This window comes from Phaseolus vulgaris, chromosome 2 (assembly GCF_051622355.1).
Source record: "Phaseolus vulgaris cultivar YP4 chromosome 2, ASM5162235v1, whole genome shotgun sequence".
Taxonomy (NCBI): domain Eukaryota; kingdom Viridiplantae; phylum Streptophyta; class Magnoliopsida; order Fabales; family Fabaceae; genus Phaseolus; species Phaseolus vulgaris.
In genome coordinates this window covers 42,839,815-42,867,619 of record NC_143499.1, presented here as the reverse complement: position 1 = coordinate 42,867,619, position 27,805 = coordinate 42,839,815, and the positions used below count along the sequence as shown (strand labels likewise).

The 27,805-nt window shown below is 32.6% G+C and overlaps 4 protein-coding genes across 4 annotated transcripts; 2 read left to right on the top strand and 2 right to left on the bottom strand.

The window, feature by feature from the left end:
- Positions 1-401: 401 nt before the first annotated feature.
- On the top strand, positions 402-1,627 carry LOC137809508 (subtilisin-like protease SBT2.2). The gene is made up of 3 exons (XM_068610616.2): positions 402-561; positions 747-1,028; positions 1,218-1,627. The coding sequence occupies exons 1-3, from the start codon at positions 402-404 to the stop codon at positions 1,625-1,627; spliced, it is 852 nt and encodes a 283-aa protein (XP_068466717.1).
- A 757-nt stretch (positions 1,628-2,384) lies between these two features.
- On the bottom strand, positions 2,385-5,755 carry LOC137812273 (uncharacterized). The gene is made up of 2 exons (XM_068614199.2): positions 3,073-5,755; positions 2,385-2,964 (listed from the first exon to the last, which is right to left on the bottom strand). The coding sequence occupies exons 1-2, from the start codon at positions 5,729-5,731 to the stop codon at positions 2,567-2,569; spliced, it is 3,057 nt and encodes a 1,018-aa protein (XP_068470300.1). The 5' UTR covers positions 5,732-5,755; the 3' UTR covers positions 2,385-2,566.
- Positions 5,756-6,171: 416 nt separating this feature from the next.
- LOC137809507 (uncharacterized) lies at positions 6,172-8,639 on the top strand. Its single transcript, XM_068610615.2, has 4 exons — positions 6,172-7,306; positions 7,403-7,489; positions 7,576-7,743; positions 7,792-8,639. The coding sequence occupies exons 1-4, from the start codon at positions 6,172-6,174 to the stop codon at positions 8,637-8,639; spliced, it is 2,238 nt and encodes a 745-aa protein (XP_068466716.2).
- A 9,336-nt stretch (positions 8,640-17,975) lies between these two features.
- On the bottom strand, positions 17,976-27,805 carry SMU1 (transducin family protein / WD-40 repeat family protein). Its single transcript, XM_068614197.2, has 16 exons — positions 27,569-27,805; positions 27,151-27,361; positions 25,739-25,891; positions 24,070-24,118; positions 23,840-23,923; positions 23,186-23,289; positions 22,916-23,002; positions 22,714-22,767; positions 22,044-22,139; positions 21,234-21,361; positions 19,900-20,026; positions 19,762-19,821; positions 19,556-19,663; positions 19,140-19,240; positions 18,821-18,872; positions 17,976-18,293 (listed from the first exon to the last, which is right to left on the bottom strand). The coding sequence occupies exons 1-16, from the start codon at positions 27,595-27,597 to the stop codon at positions 18,195-18,197; spliced, it is 1,542 nt and encodes a 513-aa protein (XP_068470298.1). The 5' UTR covers positions 27,598-27,805; the 3' UTR covers positions 17,976-18,194.

Genomic DNA, 27,805 nt, shown 5'->3' with positions numbered 1-27,805 from the left:
GTAAAATTATTGTTTGACTATATTTCATTAAACTATACATTGTGAAAATTTTAAAAACTATTAAAACACAATTCAGCCTTATTTTTTTTTGTGTTTTTGACCTATTTTCATAGTTGGTATCACAACTTAGGCTATAAAGGGTTGAGGGCTTAACAATTGCTAGGTAGGAATTGAGCAACACCTTATTAAGGGAGGAATGTCTTTTAGATGACCTTGATAATTATCCAGTTGCATCCAAATTTTCAAAAAAATACTGAGTTTTTCCCTAATGTGATATATAATCAATCCACGTGAAAACATGTCGATTGAATTCATTATTTAATATTTTTTATTCACATATTAGGAAAGAAGAGATTGGATTTGAATTGTAGCATGTAAATAAAAACTGAAACACAATAGGAATGAATAACGAATTCAATGTGTATTACTCTGCCAGAGGACCCGATCCAGAGGACAGTCTTCCTCATGAAGCTGACATTATGAAACACAATTTGGTAGCACCTGGAAATTCTATATGGGCTGCTTGGAGTTCTGTTGCCTTTGATTCTGTTGAATTTCAAGGTTTGTCAATACATAAACAATTTTTTACTAGAAAACAAAAAATGAACAAGTCTAAGGTGTTCATTTGGTCTGTTCCAACTTAAACATCTTCATAGACTATAATCTACACTAGGAAATAGGAATTTTGGTTTATTAAGCATGTGAACACAGCCAAATTGAATATCTGATCTGCATTGTTGCAACAGGTGAGAATTTTGCATTGATGTCTGGCACAGGCATGGCTGCACCTCATGTTGCTGGTCTTGCTGCGCCAGTTAAGCAAAAGTTTCCCAATTTCAGTCCTGCAGCCATTGGATCCTCACTTTCCACCTCAGCTTCTCTGTATGACAACAATGGGAGGTCAATATTGGCTCAGATATCATATCCTACTGTAGACCTTAACCTATCTCCAGCAACTCCCTTTGACATGGGAAGTGGTTTTGTGAATGCTACTGCAGCATTAAATCCAGGATTACTCTTAGTTTCTAGTAAGTTACACTCAACTAATGAACTTTTAAATGATTATAATGTCCATACAGATTCAAATGCTTCAAAAATTCATCTGCATTTGTTGTTCAATATCTCACTTAGCTAGCTCAAATTTATGAAAGCAGTTTGATTAATGAACAAAATGGTTTCTGAATCCGAAGTGTGCTTACACATAATTTTCTTTGTAGGCTATGATGATTACATGTCATTCCTATGTGGTATCGATGGTTCAACTCCTACAGTGCTAAACTACACCGGTCAAAATTGCTGGACTTATAACTCTACAGTATATGGCCCTGATCTGAACTTGCCCTCAATCACAATAGCAAGGTTGAACCAATCTAGAGTAGTGCAAAGAACAATCCAAAATATTGCTGGAAATGAAACATACAATGTTGGTTTTAGTGCTCCATATGGCACTTCTATGAAAGTGTCTCCCAATCACTTCTCTCTAGGCAGTGGGGAGAGACAAGTCTTGTCTGTGATCTTCAATGCAACCAGCAACAGCTCTGCTGCCAGCTATGGGAGAATCGGGCTGTATGGTAACAAAGGTCATGTTGTCAACATTCCTGTGGCAGTCATTTTCAAAATCTTATAACAACCTAACAGGGTTACTGCCTTTAATTTCTTCGTCAGCAATTCATTTTCATTTTGCTTTGTTTTCTTAATCTCTAGTCTTTGCTTTATTGGGTTACAAAATGTATTGGGCTATTTTTTCATTCGTTATACTTAAGTGTAAAGTTTAATATGTATAATATCAGATAGTGTGGATGCATCTACAAGTGATTAGTGATAATTCTGATTTCTTATATAATTTGTTGAGTAACTCTTGTTTCATCTTTATTTACCATTTAACACGAAGGTGGCATACATATTTTTTGTTCTGTTGTCTATCTCTGCATTGATAATACTAAAAAATAAAATTCAAAATTTAGTAGTATTTTAAAATATAACTTCTCATGAACTGACCCTTGTACTATGAACGATTAAGCCAAGATGAATAAAGCCAAAAAATAGTTACGAAAAGGAAAAAAAAGAGGATGTGAGGTTATAAATGTTACTAAAAAAAATGCTAATTTAGTTTATCAACATTTTGTTTTATGAAAAAGAAGAAAATCATCATTAGTAATTCCAATAAGAATATTAATGATGAAAATGTATATTTTCAAAGAAAAATGAAAAAAAAGAATTTTGCATTGCAAGGAATTTAAGGATAAAATAAAAGTGATATCTTATTTTCTATATAAATTTGTCAATGGCTTATTAAGAACAAATCTTTATTTATAGCTTCTGGGTGACAAATATGCCTGGTCTTCTTGGAACAACTCACATTCAGAAAGTATATGCCATAAATAATTAGAAGAGATACATAAGTTTTACAAGTGTAATTAACCACAAACATAAACACCTATAATCTATTATTAGTGCCTCAATTTCTATCGTATTCTTTGACTTAGACAAACTAAAAACTTCATCTTTTCATGGTCAACAAAAGTATTATTACGTTATGCATTTCCCTGATCATAACATTTCAGCATTACTTTAGTGAAACGATGTGTGCAGTAGAAGTGTGATCAGAGTGATTCAAAGAGTCTCTAGAAGCTTTGAGTTGGCGAACAGCATCTCTAATGCCAATGCGTTCATCTGGGTTGTCTGCAGTACAAGCTATGGCTACTCCTAGAATTGCATCCACACAATACACTTGTACGTTATTTTGTCCTTCTGAAGGGTCATCATACAAAATGAGGGACACCAACTCAGGGTCAATGACTTCCATTGTCTTCTCTTTGAATGCTGAATGCACCCATCTTCTTATGTTTAGCCCTCCAGTGAAACATTCATCAGTTGGACTTTTCCCAGAGAATAACTCTAGCAACACTATACCAAAACTATATACATCTCCAGCTGCACATGCTTTCTCTCCCCATCCATATTCTGCATTGCAAAACCAACCATACTAATTATTCATCATGTTTCATAATTTGATATTAAATGAAAGGTTCATAAAGAGGGAAAGAGAAACTAGTATGAATATGCATTAACCTGGAGGTATGTAGCCGATAGAACCCCTAAGAACACGACTGGAGCTAATGGAAACTTGATTGGTTGATCTTTGAATAAGCAACCTAGCCAATCCAAAGTCTCCAACCTTTGCCGTCATGTCTGTGTCCAAGAGAATGTTGCTAGGCTTTAAATCACAGTGCACAACTGGGATTTCACTATCATTGTGCAGGTAGTCCAATGCACACGCAACATCTATTGCTATGTTCAGTCTCTCAATAAGGTTCAACCGATTTCCGTTTGCATGCTTTCTCTTCCCCTTAATCCAATCTTCCAAGCTACCATTGCATAGATACTCATACACCAAAGCCAGAAAGTCATTGTTTTTGAAGTCAACACTGGAGCATGATGTGATGAGCTTAACCAGATTTCGATGCCTCAAGTTCTTCATAGCCTCACATTCTGCAAAGAAACTCTTTAGAGAACCAGTTCTTAGGGTGTCAAGAACTTTCACTGCAACAGTAGTTCCATAAGTTAGATTGGCTTTGTAAACTGAGCCAAAGCTCCCAACACCTAGTAAGTTTTCCTGGTTGAACTCCTCGGTTGCTAAACGAAGCTCATCATAAGAGATCATTAGTGCAAGAAGCTTTAGCAGTTCAGATGATGATGATGATGATACCTTCACCTTTCTGCTCTTTATATATAGTATTGAGCCAATTGTGAGACACAGAACCAATGCTACTGCAACGGCTACGATGATGTAATGTCTTACATTTCGTCTTCCTTCGCCACGATTCACACACGGGGATTGCAAGCAGAGATTTCCATTGCCCTCTAAATGTACAGCAGAGAGATTTTGGAAAACTCCACCACTTGGAATTGCTCCTTCTAAATCATTATACGAGAGGTTTAAGAGCCTAAGCACCTGTAAGTTTTGAAGTTCAACAGGAATGGTTCCAGAGAGTTGGTTGGAGGATAGGTCCAAAGTTTCCAAGCCTCTCACTTCTCCAAGAGCCTTTGGAATGGAGCCTGAAAGCTGATTCCTGGTCAAAAATAATTTTTCCAAGCTGAGACAATTGCTGAATGAACTGGGGATGTCACCATCCAATTGGTTGCTAGAAAAGTCAATGGAGGCAACACCACTCAATCTCCCAATTTGAGGTATTGGTCCACTCAAAGAGTTCATTGACAAATTCAAAACATTGCTCAAACTTGGGAGATTGAGGATTTCTATAGGAATGCTTTCATTGAGTTGGTTGCTTGATAAGTCCATGTAAAGCAGACTTTGCAAATTCCCAAAACTGGTAGGTATTCTCCCCACAAGTTTGTTTCTTGACAAATCAATCAGGTTTAACTTGAGTAGGTTACCAAGGGAGTCTGGAATAACCCCTGATATCTCATTTCCAGCTAGAGATAGTTCTTGTAGTTCCGCTAACTGGCCTAACTCATGTGGGATTTCTCCAGAGATTGAATTGTAGCTTATGTTTAACAACTTCAAGCCAGTAAGAAGACCAATGGAGGTAGGTATGCTTCCATTGAAACGATTCTGTCCCATGTATAATGTTGACAGGTCCTTGGAGAGATTTCCAATGGTTTCAGGAATCACACCTTCCAGCATATTTCCATCAATTGCCAGAAAGTTGAGTCGAGTACTGTTTGTCAAAGAAGTAATGAAGTCTAAACCTGTGACACCTGAACTCACTATTCTGTTATAACCAATATTATACATGCGAAGAAATGGGAGATTTCCCAAACCAGGTGGCACAGTTCCTTCCAAAAAGTTGGAAGCCATGCGAATGACCTGAATGTTGGTGAGGTTGTGCAAAGACCCTGGAATTCCACCAGTGAAATAATTGAAGCAGATATTGAACACTATGAGTTTTGGAAGTTTGAGACCAACATCCTGAGGAATCTCACCCCACAAAGAGTTTGAAGCTAAGGCAAAGTTAACGAGGGAAGATGAGTTGTATATAACAGGTGGAACAGTTCCATTGAGATTGTTAAGAATGAGATCAAGCTCAATCAAATCATGCAGCCTACCCAAGTCACTGGGAATCCAACCAGTGAGAAAGTTGGTGCCAAAACTGATATTTTTGAGAGAAGAAATATTTCCTAGAGATGCTGGGATTGCACCATAGAGGCTATTCTTTCCCAGTTTCAAAACCTCAAGCCTTTTCAAGCTGCCGATGTCTTCAGGAATCTTGCTGACAATCTTGTTTGAGGATAAATCAAGAATCTGAAGCTCATTCAAGTGGGTGATGTTGGAAGGAAGTTTTCCTTCTAACATATTAGAGCTCATATTTAGAACTCTCAAACTGAATAGGTTGCCAATTTGGTCAGGAATGAGTCCAGTGAGTTGGTTATTCTGCAATTGGAGGGACTGAAGAGAGGAGAGGTTACCAATATAAGGACTTAAGTGGCCTGAGAGTCCCAAACCTGAAAGCTCCAAGTCAGTGACTCTTTGGCCAAGCCTGTCACATTGGACACCGGTCCAATTGCATGGGGATGAATTTTGGTTCCAGGAAGATAAGTGACTGAGAGTGTCATTTCTGAGTTGAGACTTGAATGAGATCAAGGCTTCTGTGTCTGTGGTGATGCTTAAAGTGGCTGCTGATACACCAATGAAGAGGTGGTGTAGGTGAAGGTGGAGGAGGATGAGTAATAAGCCAAAATGAACAAGTAATTGAGAAGACAAAGCCATACTTTGCTCCTTTGGCTTATGATATTCAACTCTTACTCAGACATGTATTTATAATGCTCCGAATGCAGCTGCAACAGCACATGCAAGCATGCTTCTTTTTCTTCCTCTTCTAAGAAAATATTATTTGTATATTAATTTTTATACAATAAGAAATAAAGAAGAAATTGAGTTTTTCTCTCCATTTCTAAGTAATTTTGTTTGACACAACGTATGGTGGAAGGTGGAGAATAGTACATGAGCGTATTAATTTGTTTGTTTACTGAAAGTGATAGTCCAATTATTTTCATCAATTTATTTGTTGTCCGAGGTGGTCTAAATCTCTTGTATAGATTCGCTCGGGTCTCTTTCTTGATGATAGAGGCTTGGATGAATCAGAAAGGGAGGAAAGAATATCTTTGTTAGCTGACCTTAATAAAGTTATGTTTAAACAAGAGGCAATCATGTCCCAAAAAGCAAGACAAAAGTGGTTGAAACAGGGAGATCTTAACACAAAGTTCTTTCACTCGTCTGTGAAGTGGAGAAAGGCGAGAAACGAGTTACATAGAATGTTTGTTGACGGCCGGTGGTGTGAGGATAAGGAGGTGATCAAGGACAAGGTCCGTGTTTACTTTGAGGATAGGTTTGCCAGAAAAGAAGGGTGTCAGGTAAGGTTGGATAATGTTAGGTTCAACTCTATTTCGGAGGAGGACAATGAGTTGTTGATTGCAGACTTCTCTGAAGATGAAATAAGGGGTGCGGTATGGAATTGTGATAGCTCTAAGAGTCCTGGCCCTGATGGTTTTAATTTTGGTTTCTTAAAGCATTGTTGGGAAATTATAAAGTTGGATGTGTTGTCAGCAGTGAAGGATTTTGCGTCTAAGAGTAATTGGCCTAGAGGCTCAAATGCTTCATTCCTATGTTTAGTTCCAAAAGTCGAAAATCCCCAGCAACTTGGCGAATTCAGGCCTATTTCGTTAGTTGGATGTCTCTATAAGATTATCTCCAAAGCATTGTCTTTACGCCTGAAAAAGGTGATAAGTAAAGTTATTGATTTTAGACAGTCAACTTTCCTGGAAGGTAGGGGCTTGTTAGACAGTGTGTTAGTGGCTAATGAGGTGTTGGAAGAATATAAAAGGAAAAGGAAGAGTTGTGTTTTCTTCAAAGTTGACTACGAGAAGGCATATGACTCGGTAAGTTGGGATTTTCTTTATTATATGCTTGAAAGGCTGGGCTTTTGTGTCCAATGGATTCGCTGGATAAAAGGTTGCCTAGAATCTGCTTCAGTCTCTGTGCTTGTGAACGGTAGCCCAACTAGGGAGTTTATTCCTAGGAAGGGACTTCGTCAAGGCGATCCGCTTGCCCCGTTTCTTTTTCTTATAGTTGCGGAAGGATTGACTGGGGTTTCTAGGATGGCAGAAGAGAAGAGTTTGATTGACAGTTTGGTGGTTGGCAAGGCTAATGTGAAAGTAAATATGTTACAATATGCTGACGACACCTTATTCTTTTGTGAAGCTAATACAAAAAGTGTATTCAATATTAAGGCGATTCTACTCTGCTTCGAGCTCGCCTCTGGGCTTAAGGTGAATTTTTTGAAAAGTAGAATTGGCGGGTTGGGGTTGAGTTAGAGCTTGCTTCAACATTTTGCGGCTATTCTTAATTGTAAAGTGATGGTGACCCCGTTTGTTTATTTAGGATTGCCGGTAGGAGGAAGTCATAAGCGTGGTGCTTTTTGGAGCGGGGTGTTAAAGAGAGTTCAGGGTAAACTTTCAAGGTGGAGAGGTAGGTGTTTATCTTTGGCTGGGAGGATTTGTTTGATAAAGTCTGTTATGTCTTCAATTCCGCTATTTTTTATGTCACTATTCAAGTTACCGTGGTGGCAGAGAAGCTAGTTCGGCTACAAAGGAATTTCCTTTGGGGGTGGGGTTCTGATGGTAGGAAGATCGCTTGGGTCTCCTGGAAAAAAGTTTGTGAGCCTCGTGATTATGGGGGCCTTGGTGTTATTGACCTTAGGAAGTTTAATCTGGCTTTGTTAGGTAAGTGGATTTGGAGGTTGGGTACGGATAAATGAGGTTTGTGGAAAGAAATCATTGTTTCTAAATATGGTGGTTGGAGAAATTTGAGAGAGGTGGGTAAAATCAGAAAGGGTTCCCTTTGGTGGAAAGATTTGATGGAGGTGTGGGCTTCGGAGGGTTGGGGAAGAAGTTTTGGAGATGGTTTTCAGTGGGATGTTGGTGATGGGAAGGGTATCTCTTTCTGGGAAGACAGTTGGCTGAGTTGTGGAGCTTTGAAGGTCGTTTTCCCGAGATTGTTTTCCCTTAGTATGGCTAAAGATGCAAAGGTGGCTGAGCTTGGGAATTGGATTGATGGTGTTTGGGTGTGGCACTTTGTTTGGCGTAGATCCTTTTTCGAATGGGAGAAGCCTCTGGAGGAGCAGTTGGTTCAGCTGTTGCAAGGGGCGAAGTTGGAACTGGGGAAGGAAGATTGTTGGATTTGGAAGGCTGGGGGGTTCAAAACTTTTACGGTTAACTCAGCCTATGTTCAAGTTAGGAAGGATACAGTTGGGGAGGTCCCTCCAGTTTACAGTAAGTTGTGGAGGTGCAAAGCCTTGCCTTCTGCTTTGTTCACAGCTTGGAGGGTGATAGAGAATAAGGTTGCTACTAGGGTAAATCTGGAAAGACGCGGGGTGGTAATTGAGAATCCTTTGTGTTGTCTGTGTGGGATGGTGGAAGAGTTGTCCAGTCATCTGTTTTCCGTCTGCGATTTCGCTTGGCGTGTTTGGTGTCTTTGTTTTAAGTGGCTAGGCGTCGTTATTCATAAGGATCCTTTGGCAAACTTTCTACAGTTCAGGTTAAGTCAGGCTTCAGATTCAGTTAATGACGTTTTGGGGTGCAATTTGGGTTGGAGTTGTGAGTGGTATTTGGAATCATAGGAATTGTGTGTCCTTTGATAGGGGGTGGTAGATGCGCTCGAAGTATTCACCTTGGTACAGGTAAAGGTTTGGTCGTGGATTTACGCAAAGTCTCATTGTGCTTCCTTCGTTTACTCTAATTGGGTTTTGAACCCAGTGGATTGTATGAGGATGATAATTTAATGTTTTCCTATAGTTAGTTTGGTTGTTCCTTAGATATTCAGGTAGGTGTTTCGTGGTAAGAGTATGGTAAACTATTTTGCTCTTTATGTATAAGGGTTGAACCACCCCTGAAGTGGTTCCCATTTATTTATTTTTTATTGCCGATAAAAAAATCATTTAATTAAATTTTAAGAGAATAATTTAGTGCATTATTCAAAAATATTATGAGAGTGAAAACTGATTTACATAGCCACAACTTTTCTCAAAGTCATTAATTCTTATTCTTGTCAGTAAATTTCAAATTGTAATTGTTTTTAGTAAAATTAAATTATGTTGTAAGATTTAACTTTTAAGTATTGTTTCAATATATTAAACACATATTACGAGGGGAAAGTACAATCTATAGTGTTTCTTGTCATACTAAAATTTTAATTATTTTTTTTATCAGAATAAATAAATAAAATTAAAATGGAACATTTAAATTAAAACTTTAATATTTATATTAATACATTATAGATGCAATTTATCTATAAAAGATGGATGACTACGCATTTTAACAAATGAATTTATTTATCAATTTAAGTTAAAAGAAGTAAACTGGATTGTTTTTTATTTGCTTATATAATAAGAATACAAAGTCAATGTTAAATATAATTTACTAAAATAAAAAATAGAATTAAGTTGAATTCTTTGCAACATTCTTATTAGATTTATGCAGTTACTTTTTTGTTAGAGAATGTTGCGGCAAATGGCCGTTCACAAATTAATTATATTTTGATTTGTTGAATTAAAGTAATATTTGGAAGAAAAAGTCAGAGAAATGGAAACACAGAGAAACCAAACTTTTGAATGAGTCAATGTCTCAATGTGAAATGTGTAACATCAAGATGTTGGATAATCGTTGCTCGTATAGCTATTGTGAACAACAAAAATGAATTTTGTTTAAAAGTTGTTCTGACTTTGTTGATGATTTATGCAACCAACGTTTTCAACTCTCAAAACCTCAAGTTAATGCACACAACTAACTTTTAGCTTTATTTGAATTAGGGTGTGAAAAAAAAAAAAAATTTGAGATGATTTAAAGGAAAAGTGTAAAGAAAATTAGGATGTTTGGATTAAGGTAAATAGAGTAGAAAGTGTGGAAAAAGTTTATAAAAATTTGTGGATGATGTGATAGGTGTGATTGGAATTATATATTTTTTAATGGATAAAAATGTAAATTTACATATTTATTTTTATATTTAAAAATTAATTTGATATATTTATTTATAAATTATAATTATTTTTAATTAAAATATTTATAATTATAAATTTTTTATAAAAATTTATTTTTATATTAAATAAAATTATTATTTTTATTTTTACTTTTTTAATTAATATAATTATTGTATAAATTTATTTTTAATTATTAAAAAAATATATTTATTTTTATTATTATTTATATTTATAATTTATTATATATAATATGATTAATTATTTTTTTATAATTTTAATTATATTTTTTATATTTAAATTATAATTATATTTTATATTTAAAAAAAATTAAGTTTAAAATAAAAAGTAAATTAAAATTAATTAATTAAAAATATATATAAATATACAACTTTCTTCGCATATTTGCAAAGAAAGTTTTTCATGGAAAAAAGTTTTCAATTTATCTATCATGTTGTTTTTATTACGTAGATTCTTTTACTTTTCATTGCAATTGTTTCTGTGTTTTTTCTCCACTTTAAAACAAAAATAGTCTTAATTTTCTTGCGATATACAATTGCTGGAATTAAATTGTTCACATATAAAGATTTTTTTATATGATAGATTGATGCTCAGCCAAACATATAATATCACGTTTCTACCCAAATAAGTGATAATAATATCAAGGTCATTATATATATGTAATAATATGATAATTATTTTTGTCACTGTTATTTCAATAATTGAGAATTTGGTTCCACTTTTCGTACTAGAAAAAAAGTAGATGTACTAGAAAAAAAAGTAGATAGAAGAAAAAAAATAAAACAAAAAAGTGTAATTTTTTTTTCAAAAATTGAGTCGATCCAATTATCTCACTAATAAATTAATTCTGCTCGATTGAGTCACTAAATTACTAACTCAAAATGACCATATGAAACTCAACTGGAATAACCTATTTTGAGAGTTCTAGTCTCAATTATATAAAATAAGACATTATTATTTTTATTTCATATTTTGTAATTTTTTTTATTTTTTTTCATTTTTTTTAAATACAACGGAACATGTTTCACTGTGTATTGATGTTATACACAGTAATGTTAACATGATGTAATTATTACTACCATAACACATGATAAAATTAGTATTTCTGATTTTATTAGAGAAACAAAAGATAAAATACTTCAAATTACTGGAATAAAAAACCTAAAATAAGAGTCTATGTAAAAAGAAAACGCATAGCAGATGTTTTATACGTAATATGAAAGTTGGAAATATATGTTCCCTCTTGCATACGTAAACTACCAACATCTCAAGACTTATTTCATCTTACAGGTTTCTTCACTTTGTTGGATCATGCAATATATGATGCAAGTGAAGTCATAATCAAACTTGTGGACAATAAAATCCCCACCAATGAACACAATAACACAAGTTTTCTTTGTGTTGAAATGGTTTACACCACAAGTAGGATTTCAAGTCTTTAATGCACATTATGCGTTCTTGCAAATTCTACTCCACCTTCCTATCTTTCTCCCTTACAACTTTTCACATGAAAAATCGATTTTAACATTTTTAAATTTTTTATATAATTTTAAATGAAATATAATTTCACTTTTTTATATAATATCGATTGCATCCGTTATCTTTCAGCCTCTGATCGCAACACTTTCATTCTTTTTTTAATCAAAGTTTTTGAAAGAACATTTTCATCATTTGGATGTGTGTGAGAGAATTGATGAAAAAATTTGTTATATTTAACGTTTTTTAGTACAAAGTTATTTTTTTTAGTTTTATACTCTATTTTTGCACTTCGTTGATTTTTCATTTTCTTCTGAGTTTTGTAGCTTAAAAAAAAAAAGACGAACAAAACACAATCACCACCATTAAAAATACAACTTTCGCCACTAACAAAAGATATGGATACCAGACTTCTAAACGAAAGTTAATATTAATGTTGTCTTTTCTAATTCTTAACTGTTTCTTTTTGTATTTATGTCTAGTCTTTAATTTGTCTTTTATTATTCTAGTTTTTATTCTTTTTATTTTACATGTCTCTTTAACTAAACCTAGAGTGCATCTACCGTTGGTATATGTTTGTATATATTAAGACTATTTGCTTTGAACTAAATAAATAAAAAATTATATTATTTTTCATATCTTTTACCTTTTTGCCCTTTATTTTTTTTATTTTAATAGCCACGAAACCACTCCAAACAATTACCACGACTCACAATAAAAAAATAATATATCACACTTTTTACTATATTAAAAAGATATTATTGAAATTAAAACATTATGACATAGTGGAGAAAGATATGAGAGTGCATGAAGAATTTGCATTCATTCTTTTATGAGTAGGCATTGAACAAGTCTTCAGCCTATATAGTATATTCTACCTCATACATTCGTCATTGTGTGTGTCTAATTTTATTTTATTTTCATTGGTCTTTGAGAGAGAAAAATAATTTATTCTTCCACTTAAAATTTCAAAACGATATGAATTATTATCTTCTTACTTAAAAATGGTGGAAGTTGTTTTAAGAAAGTAAAACATAATCTAACATACACTTTTCTTCAATCTTTTAATTGATCATTCTCAATATTGTCTCTTATTTTCTATGGAACTACACTTCACATACTAGTCCTGTAACTAGTAAAACATATCAATTATTTCAACCACGTACTTCATTACAAATCCTTCTAAAAAAAAATGCTATTTTTACATTAACTTTTATACAATAAGAAAGAAAAAAAGAAATGGAGAGTTTCCTCCATTTCATGTAATTTTTTTTTGCCTCGACGTATGGTCGAAGGTGGGGAATAATGCATGAGCGTATTAAATGGTTTGTTTACCGAAAGTGATACTCAACGGGAAAATATGACACTTTGACAATTCTTAAAATTTTATACAATACCATTCTTATACAAGTTGATGGGATAGATTTAAAAATAAATATATGATAAAGAATAAAATTGTAATTAAATAATATAAAAATATATTAAAATAATAGTATTGAGAGTTAATGTAATTATATAAAAAAATTGGGTTGTCAGTGGATCATTGTCCCTTAATCAATTGTATTTGTTGTTTCTGGTATAGATTGATTCAGCTATCTTTGTTATGGTTTAATTAAATTTTAAATATATTGGTTATTTTTTACTAAATCAATGTTAAACATTTCTATTCTACTGAAGGTTTAAGATATTTTTTTATTTTTGTTTAAGTGTATTGTAGTTTTATTTTATAGTTAAAGAAGTGTTATGATCGTGATTTCTGTCTTTATGTTTCTAATTTGTGGTTCAATTTACTTCTTTCTTCTCTAATCTTTTCCAAATCACCATAAACTTGCTTTTGAAAATGATGAAGTGAGTTTGAAATGAGAATTAATTGTCACTCAGTCTCATTGTGAACAAAAATTCAAACCTATATTTAAAGGAAAATAAAATAAAATTTGAATAAAAATGATTTGTTAATAATAATATAATTGAAAATATTCATATTAATGGAGTACTTAAAATAAATTTAATTAAGTCTAATTTTATCAATTGAAATATTAATTGGTTAGATTAAATTTCGTATAAACCTTAAAAGAAGAGTTAGTGCTTTCAGTTAATTGAATAGGTATCAGATCTAAGTGACCAATGATACTAGATTTTTAGGTTTGTCATAAGCTTTTTAGTTGAGACCGATATCATGAAAGAAACAAAAAGTTAACTGAAGAAAGTCAACAAACTTTTAGGCGTGTACTTCATTTAAGGACTCTTGTACACCATGTGGCTATAGTAACATTGTCTTGGTCAAGAAGGAAAAATAATGTACACACGTTACACCAACTTTAATAAAGTATGTTTTAAGGATGTATACCTACTCTTCAACATAGACAAAGTTGTAAACACATATCTAGGATAAAAAATCTTTCAGCATTCTAGACACGTAATTGAAATATAAATAGATTTAAATCCTTAAATAGATTTAAATTTTTTTCTGATAAAAAAAATAAATTTAAATCCATCAATCAAATAAGAAAAATGTCTTTGTCATGGATTTTGCAAAAGACTACTATAAGGTTGAGCATTTCAATCTTAAACATTATCGCAACGTACCAAAGATTAAATATTTATGAGTGGTTTAATAAGAGTTTGATAATAATGACATAATAACTCCTAAAGAATTTGACTAGAATAAGTTCTACATGACTCTAATACCATTTTTAAGAGAGGAATCATAGAGAAGACTCAGCAACAATGAGACATGGCTATGTATTTTTAACCACCAACATATCTCACTAATGAGCCTTACTTCTACCGTCACTTATCATAATGGGTACACACTTGCTTGAAACATCATCAACTCTTGATACCATCTTAATAAGCAAGTTGATGCTTAACTCAACCTTACAAAATTGACTTGTAAGGTGAGTATTGCATCCTATTTATATATTATAATTTTATATTATTCTTAGTTAATGTGATATCTCTAACAATAACAACATTTAAAGGAGTGTTAAGAATTTAAGTGTGTGTCTAAATTTTATATTGAGTGAAAATAAAAAAGGTAAGTACAAATAAAGAAAAATACTCACTAACTCATTATCTTAAAGTTTTAAATAGAATGGATGTTATAGTCTTTTACATAGGTTGTTGACTCATAGCTTATTGGTCTAGATCTCTTTGGTGAATCTAGCTCAAAAGATATAACAAAGTTATTTAACCCTATTAAAAATTAAAAACAATAACTAAAGAAGTAAGTCCTAAAATTTTCATATTGTATATCTAGTTTATATATGCATGTATCATTTCATTTGTAGCAAAACTCATGAATAGAAATAGAAGATTGAAGATTCTATGTGCACTTATCTTTCTCTTGAGAAATGTGGCTTATCGTCTTACATCTTTTGAATTTTGTTGTTCTTGAATTTATTTCATTATTTTTTAATTCTGATTATACCATTCTAGTCATGAATCCATGGTTTTTAAACATTTTTACTGATTGAATTGTTTGTGTTTGATTTCTAGTGCTTAAACTTGATTTAATCTAAATTTTAATTGCTTCAAAGTTGTTTTAATCCATTTCTACGTTGAGTTCACAAAATGAAATTGAATATTGATGGTTCATAATTGAGTGGCAGTCATGTTTAATAAATCATAATATCAAAACACATAAACTCATCAAAGAGAAAACCCTTTTCACATTAGAAGTTGAAGAGTGGTTTAATAAGTTCAAAACTTTGTTATTAGATTACAGTAAAAAAAACTCTTATCCAGAGCGTTCTTAGACAACTCTCACCTTTTTACATGAATTGGGTGGATTTTCCTAGTATTTATTCAAACATCATTTGTCATAAGTTCTTAGTTCGTAAGAAAGTGAGGCCAATATCATAATAGAAAAGAAAGTTAAGTGAAGAAAGAAAACTAAGAACCATGCTAGAAGCCAACAAGCTTATAGGCACATATTTCATTTAAGAAGTCCATTAGAGCATGTGGTTGGTAACATCTTCTTGGTCAAGAAGAAAAATAATGCATAGATTACACCGATCTTAACAAATCATGTCCCAAAAATGCATGCATGTTTTCCAACATAGAAAAACTTGTAAACACATATCTAAGATACAAAATTTTGAACATTCTAAACATGTACTGAGAATACAAATAGATCTAAATGAGACAAGAAAAATTTGTCTTTCATCATGATTTCACAAACTACTATTACAAAATTGTACATTTTGACCTCGAGAACACTAATTCATTGTACCAAAGATTAATGAAAATGGTCTTCATTAATCAAATCAGTAAGAATATGTGGATGATATGGTGGTACTCTTATTGTTAGTATGTAAACAATTAAATGAAGACTCTTATTGTGCATACGGAAAATACCAACATCTCTCAAGACTTATTTCATCTTACAGGTTTCTTCACTTTGTTGGATCATGCAATATATGATGCAAGTGAAGTCCAGTGTCATAATCAAACTTGTGGACAATAAATCCCTCTAGAGAACATAATAAAACAAGTTTTTTTTTGTGTTGAAATGGTTTTACACCAGAAGTAGGATTTCAAGTCTTCAATGCACATTATGCACTCTTTTATCAGTAGGCGTTGAACGAAATCTTCAGCATATATAGTACATATTCTACCCCATTCTGTGCGTCTAATTTTTTGTTTTTTCATTGGTCTTAGAGAGAGAGAAAAATAATCTATCCTTCCAATTAAAATTTCAAAACAATCTGAATTATTATCTTCTTCATTATATTCTTCATTTTACTTGATTTCATGGAACACTTAAAAAGGGTGCAAGTTGTTTTAAGAAAGTAAAACATAATCTATAACATACACTTTTCTTCCATCTTTTAATTGATCATTCTCAATATTGTCTCTTATTTTCTATGGAACTACACTTCACATACCAATCCTATAACTATAGTAAAAAAAATCAATTATTTCAACCACGTACTGCATTCAATCTACTATCTCTTGTCTCTATTTTTAAATACGATTTCAATAATTCTAAAATTAATTATTAATAACTACAATAATTTTAAATAAAAACTTAAATTGTTCATTATAAATTTAACTATAAAAAATTAAAAAAAATATTTACTTATGGTAATTATATTTATATATAATTCATATATTTAAGATAGCTTCTTTATTGTGAGTTTAATTATATAAAAAAGCGTATATATTTTACTGCTGACAAATTGAAACATTCTCGATTTGACAAGAAAAAAAACATTATTTTAAATATATATATATATATATATATATACACTTATATTTGTGTGTGTTTGTTTGTTTTTATCTATGAAGTTCGGACACCCCTCTTAAATGACGTGTTCGTGCCGGATACACGTATCGGACACCGACATTCGTACGACACTCATTGGTGAAGTGTCCAATTCAAAAAATATTTATTGAAATTTTTATAATTGTAGCACAGATTTAACATAATTTTAAAAAGAAAAAAATACATTAATCTTCTAACAACTCAAATTTATTGTATAAATTTTTATTAGAATTATAAAAATAAGGAACAAATCATTTTGAACCTGAAAAACATCTTTCTGTTAAAAAAAACTAAAAAATATTTAATGTTCGTGTCTCCGTAGGTTTTTATTGAGTACTTAAATTTTTTTCTTTAAATTGAATATTTAATTAGTTATTTTAGTGTAAGGGTCTTTTATAATTTGTGTCTGTTTTATTATGCACCATACATCATCATATATTATAAAATATATATTATAATAAAAAAAATTAAAAACTATTTCAGGTACTTAAACCAAATTTAGTATTAATTTAAAAACATTTAATTTATTAAGTGTCTGATTTAATAAAAAAACAATTATTAATAAAAAATTGATTGTATATTAAGGAGCAAATATTTATGTAAGTATATATACACATCAGTTGGGTTTAGGTGTCCACACTAAGTGATGTTGTTCATTAGTTGCTTGGGTGTGTTTTATGTAGGTTAAGCCATTTTCTCGTTGCTATCTCCATGTCCTATGGAAAACGTTGCTTGTGTTTTATGTAGTTTAAGTCATTTTCTCATTGCTATCTCCATGTCCTATGAAAAACTATCTATATAGTCGATGTATACAGATTGAGATACCCCTGAAGTATCCCACTTAATTTAATTTATTTTATTACTGATAAAAAAAAACATATACACATCAGTCAAAGTCAAAGGGAGTAAGTCTTGACCGTGTCTGTATATTAATTTATTTGTTCAGATCCAATCCTTTCAGGAATCTAATAATGGTCTTTGAAACTATATAATGGAATGCCTATTCATTATTCAGTAGCCATCAATACAACGTACTCAGTATTATTCAGCTCATACATATACAACATATACTTCCATGCTTCATGTAAATCAATACAAGTATTCATTCAGTTCCAAGGACCGCATCCCATATACGTTACTAAAAAATAAAATAAAATGGATTCACAATATGGTGCATGGAAAATATATTCACTATATAACGTCAATAAAAGGATGGGTTTAAAAATAAAATAAAAAATGCAAATAGATATTTTGAATTTTCAATGAGTCAATAACCCGTAACGCAGCACCGGCTTTCAACTAACACATCATTGGTCAATAATATAAATTAATTTTACTAACAATAGATTAAAATTAAACTCCTGAATACTATATACATTGCAGAAATAACAAAGATGTTCATTTGTGTTAACAACATAGAAATAGCCCCAAAGGGTTCAAGGCTTCCACAACTTCATGGTGCAGTCTTCGCTAAAAGTTGCAACAAGATTCCTATGGGGATGGTGAGTGACACCTATAACTTCCTTCTCATGGACCTGCCATCAGCCACCGAGAATTTCATTATATCATTAAACAAATTATTTCTTAAGAAAACAGCCTCGGTAGAAAAGAAGCATACTGCATGGGAACAAAATACGGGAAAATAAAATCCCATTTAACCAAACACAGACAGAGGGTTTGATCAACATAGAATGCATAACGTATTATCTGAAGAAATTAGTAATGCATAAAAAACCAGCATGAAAAGCGCGCCAATTCTGGTTCGAGTTAGTATTAGCAAATTGTACACAAAATCCCTGTTTTAACGAAATATTGAACAAGATAAATGTGGCAAATACACAGTTTAATATCCAGTCTATTTTCGCATAGTCTGATATGCACTGTTTGAATTTGTATCTGGTATACACAGACTAAAACTTGCGTCTGATATCAAACTCAGGCGGTATCATCTGATACACCTTATTTGGCTCAATCTAATTCTATTTATCAACTGAGTCTTATACCATCTTTCACATGCAATATTGCAACAACACAAATATTTATGGAAATTATGACCAATTACCTTCATTAGATGCTCCAATTTTCCAGATTGATAGCTGAAGCAGTATATATTCCTGCATTCAATTTGTCATTCCATTAAGAATTTAACAATATTTGGAAAATGTTTGGAGGGTTAGATTATTTCAAGAAAGAATATTACTAATTTGGTAACATCATCCAGAAGTTACTGCAAAATTATTGGGTTATGTTATTGTGTTGTGCTTAAGAAATATGGGAAAATATCATCATAAAGCATACATGATGTAATTCCATAATGTACTTGAAGTCTGTCTACCAGAATATATGAAGAGCTGTGTCATATTATACATAAATCAGGATACCTGTCTTCACCAACACAGTAAATCCATTCCCCTTTAGGTGAAACACAGGCTGCAACAAAGTCTCCACCCTCTCTTTTTCCAGATGAGAAGCTCTTTACAACCTATCAATTGACAGAAAATAATGCTCAGAATAGAGATGAACTAAAGTTTCATATCTTGCAGTTAAATCCTAACATGCTGTCACAACACTTCCTTTTCAAAAAACAGATGAAAAGAAATGAAGCCCAAAGCTTCTCCAGTCCACATTTAAGTCAATGCCTATATTCAGCAGCATGAATATGCAGAATTAGATACATACTCATCCTTGTCAGAACAAACACATTCATTAAGGAGGACAGTGCAACATCTTTGATATTACACTAATGGACTAAAGTATAAATAAAATAATTTCCGGTCATCCACTCTTTTATGTATACCTGTCCTTGAAGGGTCATAATATATATAGATGATGTTTTGTTACAAACAACAATGTGATCAGTATTCTTGGGGAAAATGTGAACAGAATTGACCGAAGCATCACCTCCCTAACAGTTCAAAGAAATCAGAAATTAGGCAAATGAACAAAATTGTCAGAAAATTGAATGGAAAAAAAACCCATAATAGTAAATTTTTGAAGACACACCCTTAAAGGAGGAGGTGGCTTAAAAGTTTGCATGCAGTCTGTAGTCTTCACATCCCAGACCTACAACAAGGAGGAAAAATACATCTCTTGTGAATGCCCTATAAACACGGAACTTCAAGTATATGCCAAGTAACTGACCTTGATCGTACAGTCACTTGAGGCAGTAATAACACGACTTCCATCATTTGTAAAAATTGCATCATTTACATAAGATGTATGGCCACGAAACTCTTTCAACATTTTTCCAGATTTGAGGCCGTGGATCCTACATCACAAAAAAAGAATCTTTTCATTCACCAGTAGCTGACATTTTATTAAAGCATTTTATAATGTTAATATATAAAAATATAAACTATATGGCAGTACTAAGATTTGAACAAGGAGTTGGGCTAAAGAGCAGCACAAAAATGAGTAATTTGATTTACAATCCCTTCTACCTCTAACAACACTCCCCTTACAAGATCTAACTCACTGTTTGGATGAAGAACGAAGAAGAGATCTTAAGGAATTGGAAATACAGGCAACAGGATATGTCTCACTTGATGACTATGACAATGATGATTATGTGAGTTTAGTTTTTAACTAAAGTTTGAGTCATCCGAACTGAAATCCAAACATACTGTATGTTGGGGAAAAGGAGGAAAATTGATTTTGTTAGGTTTATAACTTATGAGATAACTGCTTATTTTCTAACTTCCTGGGCATACACGAGCACTAGGTTCTCAATTTATTCTTGTTTTGTGTCAATTGTTTTTACTTGAGTGTACTATTTTCTGAGGAACCCGTGTTATGACGCTTATTATGATGTGACTTTAATTATGTTATTTTCATGTATTTAACTTGCATTATATCATAGTTTCCTTTAACTTTTGTGATACTTTTGGGGAATTGTATTTCCTACACTATGTTATTGTTCTTGATAATTACGCTATTAGTGTAGGATATAAAACCATTCAAGTGCTTTCACCTAGCAACAACTTAAACTTCTACTGTTCATGACACGTCATTGGAGCCTTTTATGATGTCTAGAATTTAATCCCTAGTATCCAATTCTTTTAAGTAAAAGTTAAATTCTACTTAGTCTACACTTCAAGCACAAAGAGATCTCTTGTGACTGTTGCCAGTTAGATATAAAGAAATCATGTGCCTTCAGCTACCATTTTAACCTTTCACGATAGTTGGTTCATGACTATTATATTTATTTTAGCATTTATTTGGAAAGAAAAACATATTGAAACCACCGTGCTTTTCACCAATGGCCACATTGTCAACCCCGCATTTTTAAGTTGTATTTTAGGCTTGCATCATCTACCAATTAATGCCAACTTTTAATCATTTGGTCATTCATGCCCTCCTTGTTAACAACTTAAAAGAACCTCTCAAGCCTAAAATTTAAGTCAGTTCAACTCATGGCCTGTAAACAGTTATCTCTAACAAGACAACATAAAATAAGTAAAACTAAACGAAAAAACCTTGCTGTGCTGTCAAATGAAGTGCTTAATAACTGGCTTCCATCACGAGAGAAGGAAACACTTGTGACACCTTGGGAATGAGCACGTTCAAGACGCCGCAAGCACTGGCCAGTCCTAATACGCCAGACCTAAAAAGAAATGTGAAATATACAATTATAAGTTTCACATATTAACAGTTGAGTTGAAAACATAAACACTTCCAAAAACAGGAACTACAACATCCACATGGAAATCAGTAAATATTCAAGGAACCACAAGATAAGACAAAATAGGACCATGCCATGCCAGTTTTAAACACAAATCACGGCATTAATAGTGTTTAGATACAATTAACATTGTTGTAGTAATGCTAGTCTCCAAAAGGTTGCTTTTAACTTATGCATAAACTAGTTTTCTTCTCCTTTAACTGTTAATGGAAAGATTTATCCCAACAAGGCCATGCTAAAAGGTAACTATTAATTGTTTTGTTCACAAATTTATACCAATATACCCAAGTTACCTTACAGTATAAATCGAGGTTACCAGCAAAAATATGAATTTTCGAGATCCCACATCCCTATTTAATCATGACCTTTTTCACCTAGTTGCACAATTTGACACTATTCACTACTCACTCACGCTCCATAGGTATAAATCCTAAAATTTGCCAAATGAATTATGTTCAGTAGCTCAATTCCATTTCACAGAAATATTGAAGAGCTGTGCACAGCTTGAATACACACACGCATAAACACATACAAAATCAAAAATATAAGAAATTCTTCTAAAGGTTAGCTCATGCAGCCTTAAATGCAAACATGAATTACTCACTTTAATCTTTCCATCTTGAGACCCAGATGCAAGCATTTCCGAATCTCTGCTAAAGTCTACACAAAGCACAGCATCATCATGCATCATGAACACTTCCTGCAAGTTCATCGAATCAGAAAATGTCTAAGGAAAAGACTTACGGTACACTAAGAAATTTCCTTTCAGAAATGACTGCTAAAATTATATGTATAACTAAATTGCTAGCGAATATTAAACACATTCATGTTAATAATCGTATTAAAATTCTTAGAAAACATAAATCAATCAGAGATGTTTTGATATATTTATTGAGCACAAAGTGAGCAAGAGACAGATCAGCAAAACAAGACATCGCTTAATGAAAGAAAAAAACAATTGCATGAATAAAATATGTAATATAACTTATAAGCATGGATTTACACATACAAATTTAAAATACCACAATGTATACTTCATGTTAAAGCCAAGATTAAATTTGATGGTGGTCAAATTTGAAAACCCAAAATTACACAAAGATCAAAGGTACTACTCTACCAGAGTAATGTAAGTGATAGGCAATCTTGGGGGCTAAGTATATCATACATACGAAGGAAATAGTTTGGCCAAACATCCATTTCCAAATTCATTGACTATACATACTAAGACATTTTATAATTAGAAGGTAAAACTGATCAAATAAAAACTCACTCACGTCAGCCTGGTACTGAAGATCTTTCTTCAGCTTTCCACTTATATAATCCCATACCTAGAAATATTCCAAAAAGTCAGGGAAAAAGCAACTGAAAGGACGCTCAAAACTCCAATTATGTAATCCCACACCTAGAAATATTACCAAAAAAAAACAGGAAGAAAGCAGCTCAAAATGCAACTTTAAAAACTCAAATTATGCATACCTCAATAAACCCATCAACTGAGCATGACACGAGAAACTGCCCATCTGGTGAAAAGCAAGCACATTCTGCATGACTTTTAGTCCCAAACTAAACAAGCACATAAGCAGGCATGAAATAGAAGGGTTAGATTATGAAAGAAAACTTGCTGCATTCTGTACCACATACACTGTTGGATCTACATTTTTGTTTTCTCTGACTCCTTCAGTGTTGTTCACTTCTCATCTCCATAAAAACATAACTGAAACAATGCCTTAAATATGGATAAGATACCTTTATCGTGTGAGAAAGAGCTGTTGGATACATGTCATCCACATCTTGTTTCATAGCAGCTGTTCCACGAAACAAATCAAACTGTGTTCCTGGAGGAAGCAACCCTGAGAGAACCCAAAGGAAAGCATAGCTCAGTCAAAATGTAAAGATATCATGGGAACTAAACATTTATCATCTCTAGCAATGACAAATATAAGCTAGTATTATAGGCTCTAATTAACACACAGAGAAGGTGCTGGACAACAATGAAGGTGGCCCAAATAGGCCACAGAGAAGGCAAGCTAGGAGTGGCCACCATTCAAGTGGCCTTCCAACAAGTTTCTTTTGTGCTTATTTTATTATTAGAGAAATGAAAGATGAATCAAGCATCAGTATAAATGAAATTTGAAAATTGAATTCATCCAGCATTTTAAGTTGTAGAAATGACCAAGTAAGACTTTGTACTTGGTTACCAAGACAAAATTCAAAGAAGAAATGGAAAATAGTGAAATCAAATTAAAAACATACAGTGAACTGCATTAAGAAACACAGGAAAAACAATAAGAAGATGATCACCATGACAATGAATCTTATTTTTAATAACCATGACAAGGAATCTTATTTTTAATAACCATGACAAGGAATCTTATTTTTCAAAACCATGAAAGTAAATACCTTGATGCTGTTGCCACTTCAAAGCCTGACCAATTAAAGCCATCAATCGGGATGGTGGCACCACAGTAACTTCTGCTGCAAGAGCTGAAAATGCAAGGAAAGAGAAGTTCTTAAGGTAAAATCCTAAAAAAATGAAGTTTCATTTCAAATAAAAAATTAGATATTCATTACAACAAAAAAATAGTATCACAACTTCAAGGTAACAACTACAACAGTAAAAAAACAAAAACCTTGGCCTATTTGTGCACGTCGCTTCTCTTTTGTTGAGTCTTGATAAGCCTATCATATAGGACACAAATCATGAACCCTTGGGTAAAGAAACAAACACAAGGATATGGCTAGAAATAAAGCTTTGAAGTTGTCATTATTATACTCTTTTTTCCCAAAAACAAATAATAATAAAATAAGGGTAAATGGTTTTTTTAGTCCTTGAAAAATTTCCAAATTTAGGTTTGGTCCCCAAGAACTAAAATCAATAGTTTCCATTACTTTTCTTTAAAATGCCCATACTTTAAGCTAGCACTCCCCTCTAATTGGAATTAAAATGTGGGTATTTCAAAAAATATTTCATCAACTAAACAACATTAACCATAATAATAAAAAAAAAACAGAACTCCTGGGTCTATAAGGCTAGCCCACTGCCAGGTCTCATATGACTTCTGTGCCATAATAATTTTAGTAGAAGTTAAAATATATTTAAGTGATTGTTCGGAATGGAAGAGTTTGAAAGCTTAATGGAAAGGAAAATTTTTCATTTTATGTGGATATTATCCTCATTTGATAATTTTTTAAATGAGAGGAACAAAATAAAGATCATCATGTAACTTTCCATTCATCCGATATCCATTTTTTCAACACATTTCATAACTCACTAAATTTAAAATAAAAAAATTAAGTAATTAACCCTCCATTCCTTTCCATCCAAAGCTATGAAGAATGAACACTCCTATTGCTTTAAGTTTTGGAGCATCAAACACATTCCAACACCAATACAACACATGTTAGGCACTCCTCATTTTACTTTTATCTGCTTGAGCCAACCCATTATTAAACACTTAAGCCAACGCCTCCATATTAATGGACATTTCAAGGACCCTAATATAGTAGTATTATTAAAAAAAAGTATCTATATTTTTTAAACATTCAGAAAACTAAACTTAAAAAGTAATATAAATTTTAGAAAACAAAATCTGACAGCATGTCTTGACTTGTTATTATCATAGGAGAGTGAATACACACACGAATATACAAATATTGATTATTATTTTAGATCTTCTGCTATTTTACCTATATTTAACTTCATTTAACGCTGTCCATTGTCCATGTCAGGAGTTTGTATTTCATAAAAGTTTAAAGCCCTCCATCCAACCATACCCTAAAATAAAATAAAAGGATGCAAAGGCTTCCTAATTTCTGCATAAGGCTCATTTATTTATTAAAATACTGTCTAAACTAAACACTGACTTTATTAAACACAAAGCCAAGGCTTCATCCACCACATAAAGCTCCAACGAATGTCTTAGAAGAGACTTCCTGCCCTAAAACTTCAGAATACAGAACACAGATCTGTTTCCCTGTTTTTTAACTCCTAAACAACAATTGCCTCATGGCAGTTTTGTAACTTTGCATTCTTAAAATTACTGTTACATAACTTCCATAGTCCTAACAATGCCTCATTGCAACCATTGCACTGTCTAAGCCCTCATTTGGAGTAAAGTCTCCAAATGCATGGTCTATTATTGACATGTATTTTCTGCTATATATACATAAGAATTGAAGATGAATGATGACAACTCTAGCAAATTGCAGATACAAATAGCTTAGAGCGAAATAAGAAACAAGTGTCTTGAGTTAGACAACATGAAATTGCAAAAATAAAAATAAGAATAACGTACTAACCTCATTTGGATCAAAATAAGTTCTAACTAGGAGATGTTCAAGACGCAAATATCTTTCAGGCTGCTCTTGTTTCATTACACCCATCACCTGTGTTTGCCTTAAAATTGCACGAGCAGTATCCAGTTCTCGAAGTTCAATCATTTCTAGTACAATCTGCAACCATGTTTTAAATTTTGAAATATTGACTAGAACAGATACCATTATTACAGTGTTATACAGATCAGTATAAGGCGAGATTTTACAAATATCAAACAGTGCTGAATGAGAGTTCCTGAATATCACATCCCCTAGAGGCCAATTGGCCCATAACAAATATGAACACTGCTTAATTTTTATCAGCTCAATTCTCTTTTTAGCTTGATTTGTTAGCATCACTTTCCCAGTGGAGGGGAAAAATTAGATTCCTAAAGTATCCAACCTCATTTGGCAACTTTCTAGCATTTTCAAAGATAAATGAATTTTTTTTTTAGCTTATTTCATTGTCAATAATTGAATCTGGATGTGAGGCATAAAAAATTATTTATATTTACACTTTAAAAGCGATTATACTTTCTCATCTAACAACATCTATTCTTCTCAACTCACTCTTAAAACATCATTCCCAAATGCAGAATTACAAATCAATTTTTTTAACCTCAACTCTTCCGAAATCAAATCTTTCAACATCAATTCCTTTTTATTTTCTTTTCTTTTTATCAGCAAATGTTAGTTGTTAATATGTCAGTTTTTTTGTTAGCAGGGGGATTTAAACCCTTTACCTATCCCACCTTCCCTTCCCTTCATTCACTTCTTACCACCAAGCCAACCTTATAACTCCAACATGAATCCTAATTTCTAATCAAAAATCGATTCCACCAAAACAGGCCATTTATCCCCCCAAAGTAAAGGAGGTTAAAAAATTATTAAACTGCTAATATAGCAGAGAAAATATTACAACTCCCGAAATTTTTTCTTTCCAGTAAAATGGCAATCTAAATAAAGATATCCTCAAGTCCAAGGGAAACAACCAAATGATTATGCACTTAAAATCTAGTGAATGAGCAATGCACAAAAAGCAAATGTCACTAGACAATGATCAACAAATCGAAATCACAAATCCACCTGGCCAGTGGCTGCTACTAGCTAAGATTGACCAAAAACATAGTTAGGTTAGGCAGATTGATTAGTAACAATATCCAGCACTTCCTATGCAAACAGCATCACGTTTTTTACCCTTACCAACCTCTATATCAACATTTCAGCCCATCATTTTAATCTTATTACCCTATTGATACTGTTCATGTAATGGAAGGGTCTTAAAGACGTAAAAAAGTCCATAACCAGCATTGGAAGACTGTGATAAAGCGAATATACAGTTATACACTAAACAATCAGTAGTTATATGTCATTAACCAAAGTATGTCACAAAATACCTGCTCATACAAATCCTCCAATTTATTCCTGGGAAGCTTGAGTTGAGAAACTTGAGGCAATATAGCATCCCACCTCCCACTGTTAATGTCAGCAACAAAAGTCTCAATGCTGTCAACAGTGTTCAGAGAAACCTGGCATTCATTCTGCAACGTCTGAAAAGTCTGATGCAACGAATTTTCTTTGCAAAACTGAAGCACAATTTTGATGACACTGCGAAGGGCAAACGAAATTTGACAATAACACAAATTAAAAAAAAAAAAACACTGCGCGAGAACCAATGAACGAATTTCAATTAGCCATGAACAAAATCGAAACATAAGTTTTAGTAAACGAAGAAAATTAAATTTGTCGATTTGAAGAATTCGCAAACGAAATAGAAATACGGAGGAAAATATAGATGTAGTGAAGGATACTTACTCTCGAGCTTCAATTTCGAGGGTAGACATTACAGCTATGACGATTGGACTTGCACCACGATACGTGCGTAGGGTTTTAGTGCAGATTCAAAGAAACCAAGTGCTTATCACTTCTCAGTTCCAACGTTCTTAGTAGGACATAATCACAGTCCCAACGTTCTTTTTATTTAACCCAACAAACATGCCCTTGTGAACAACAAACCCTTTTTGCAGATTGGTCTGGGTCGGGTCGAACCCA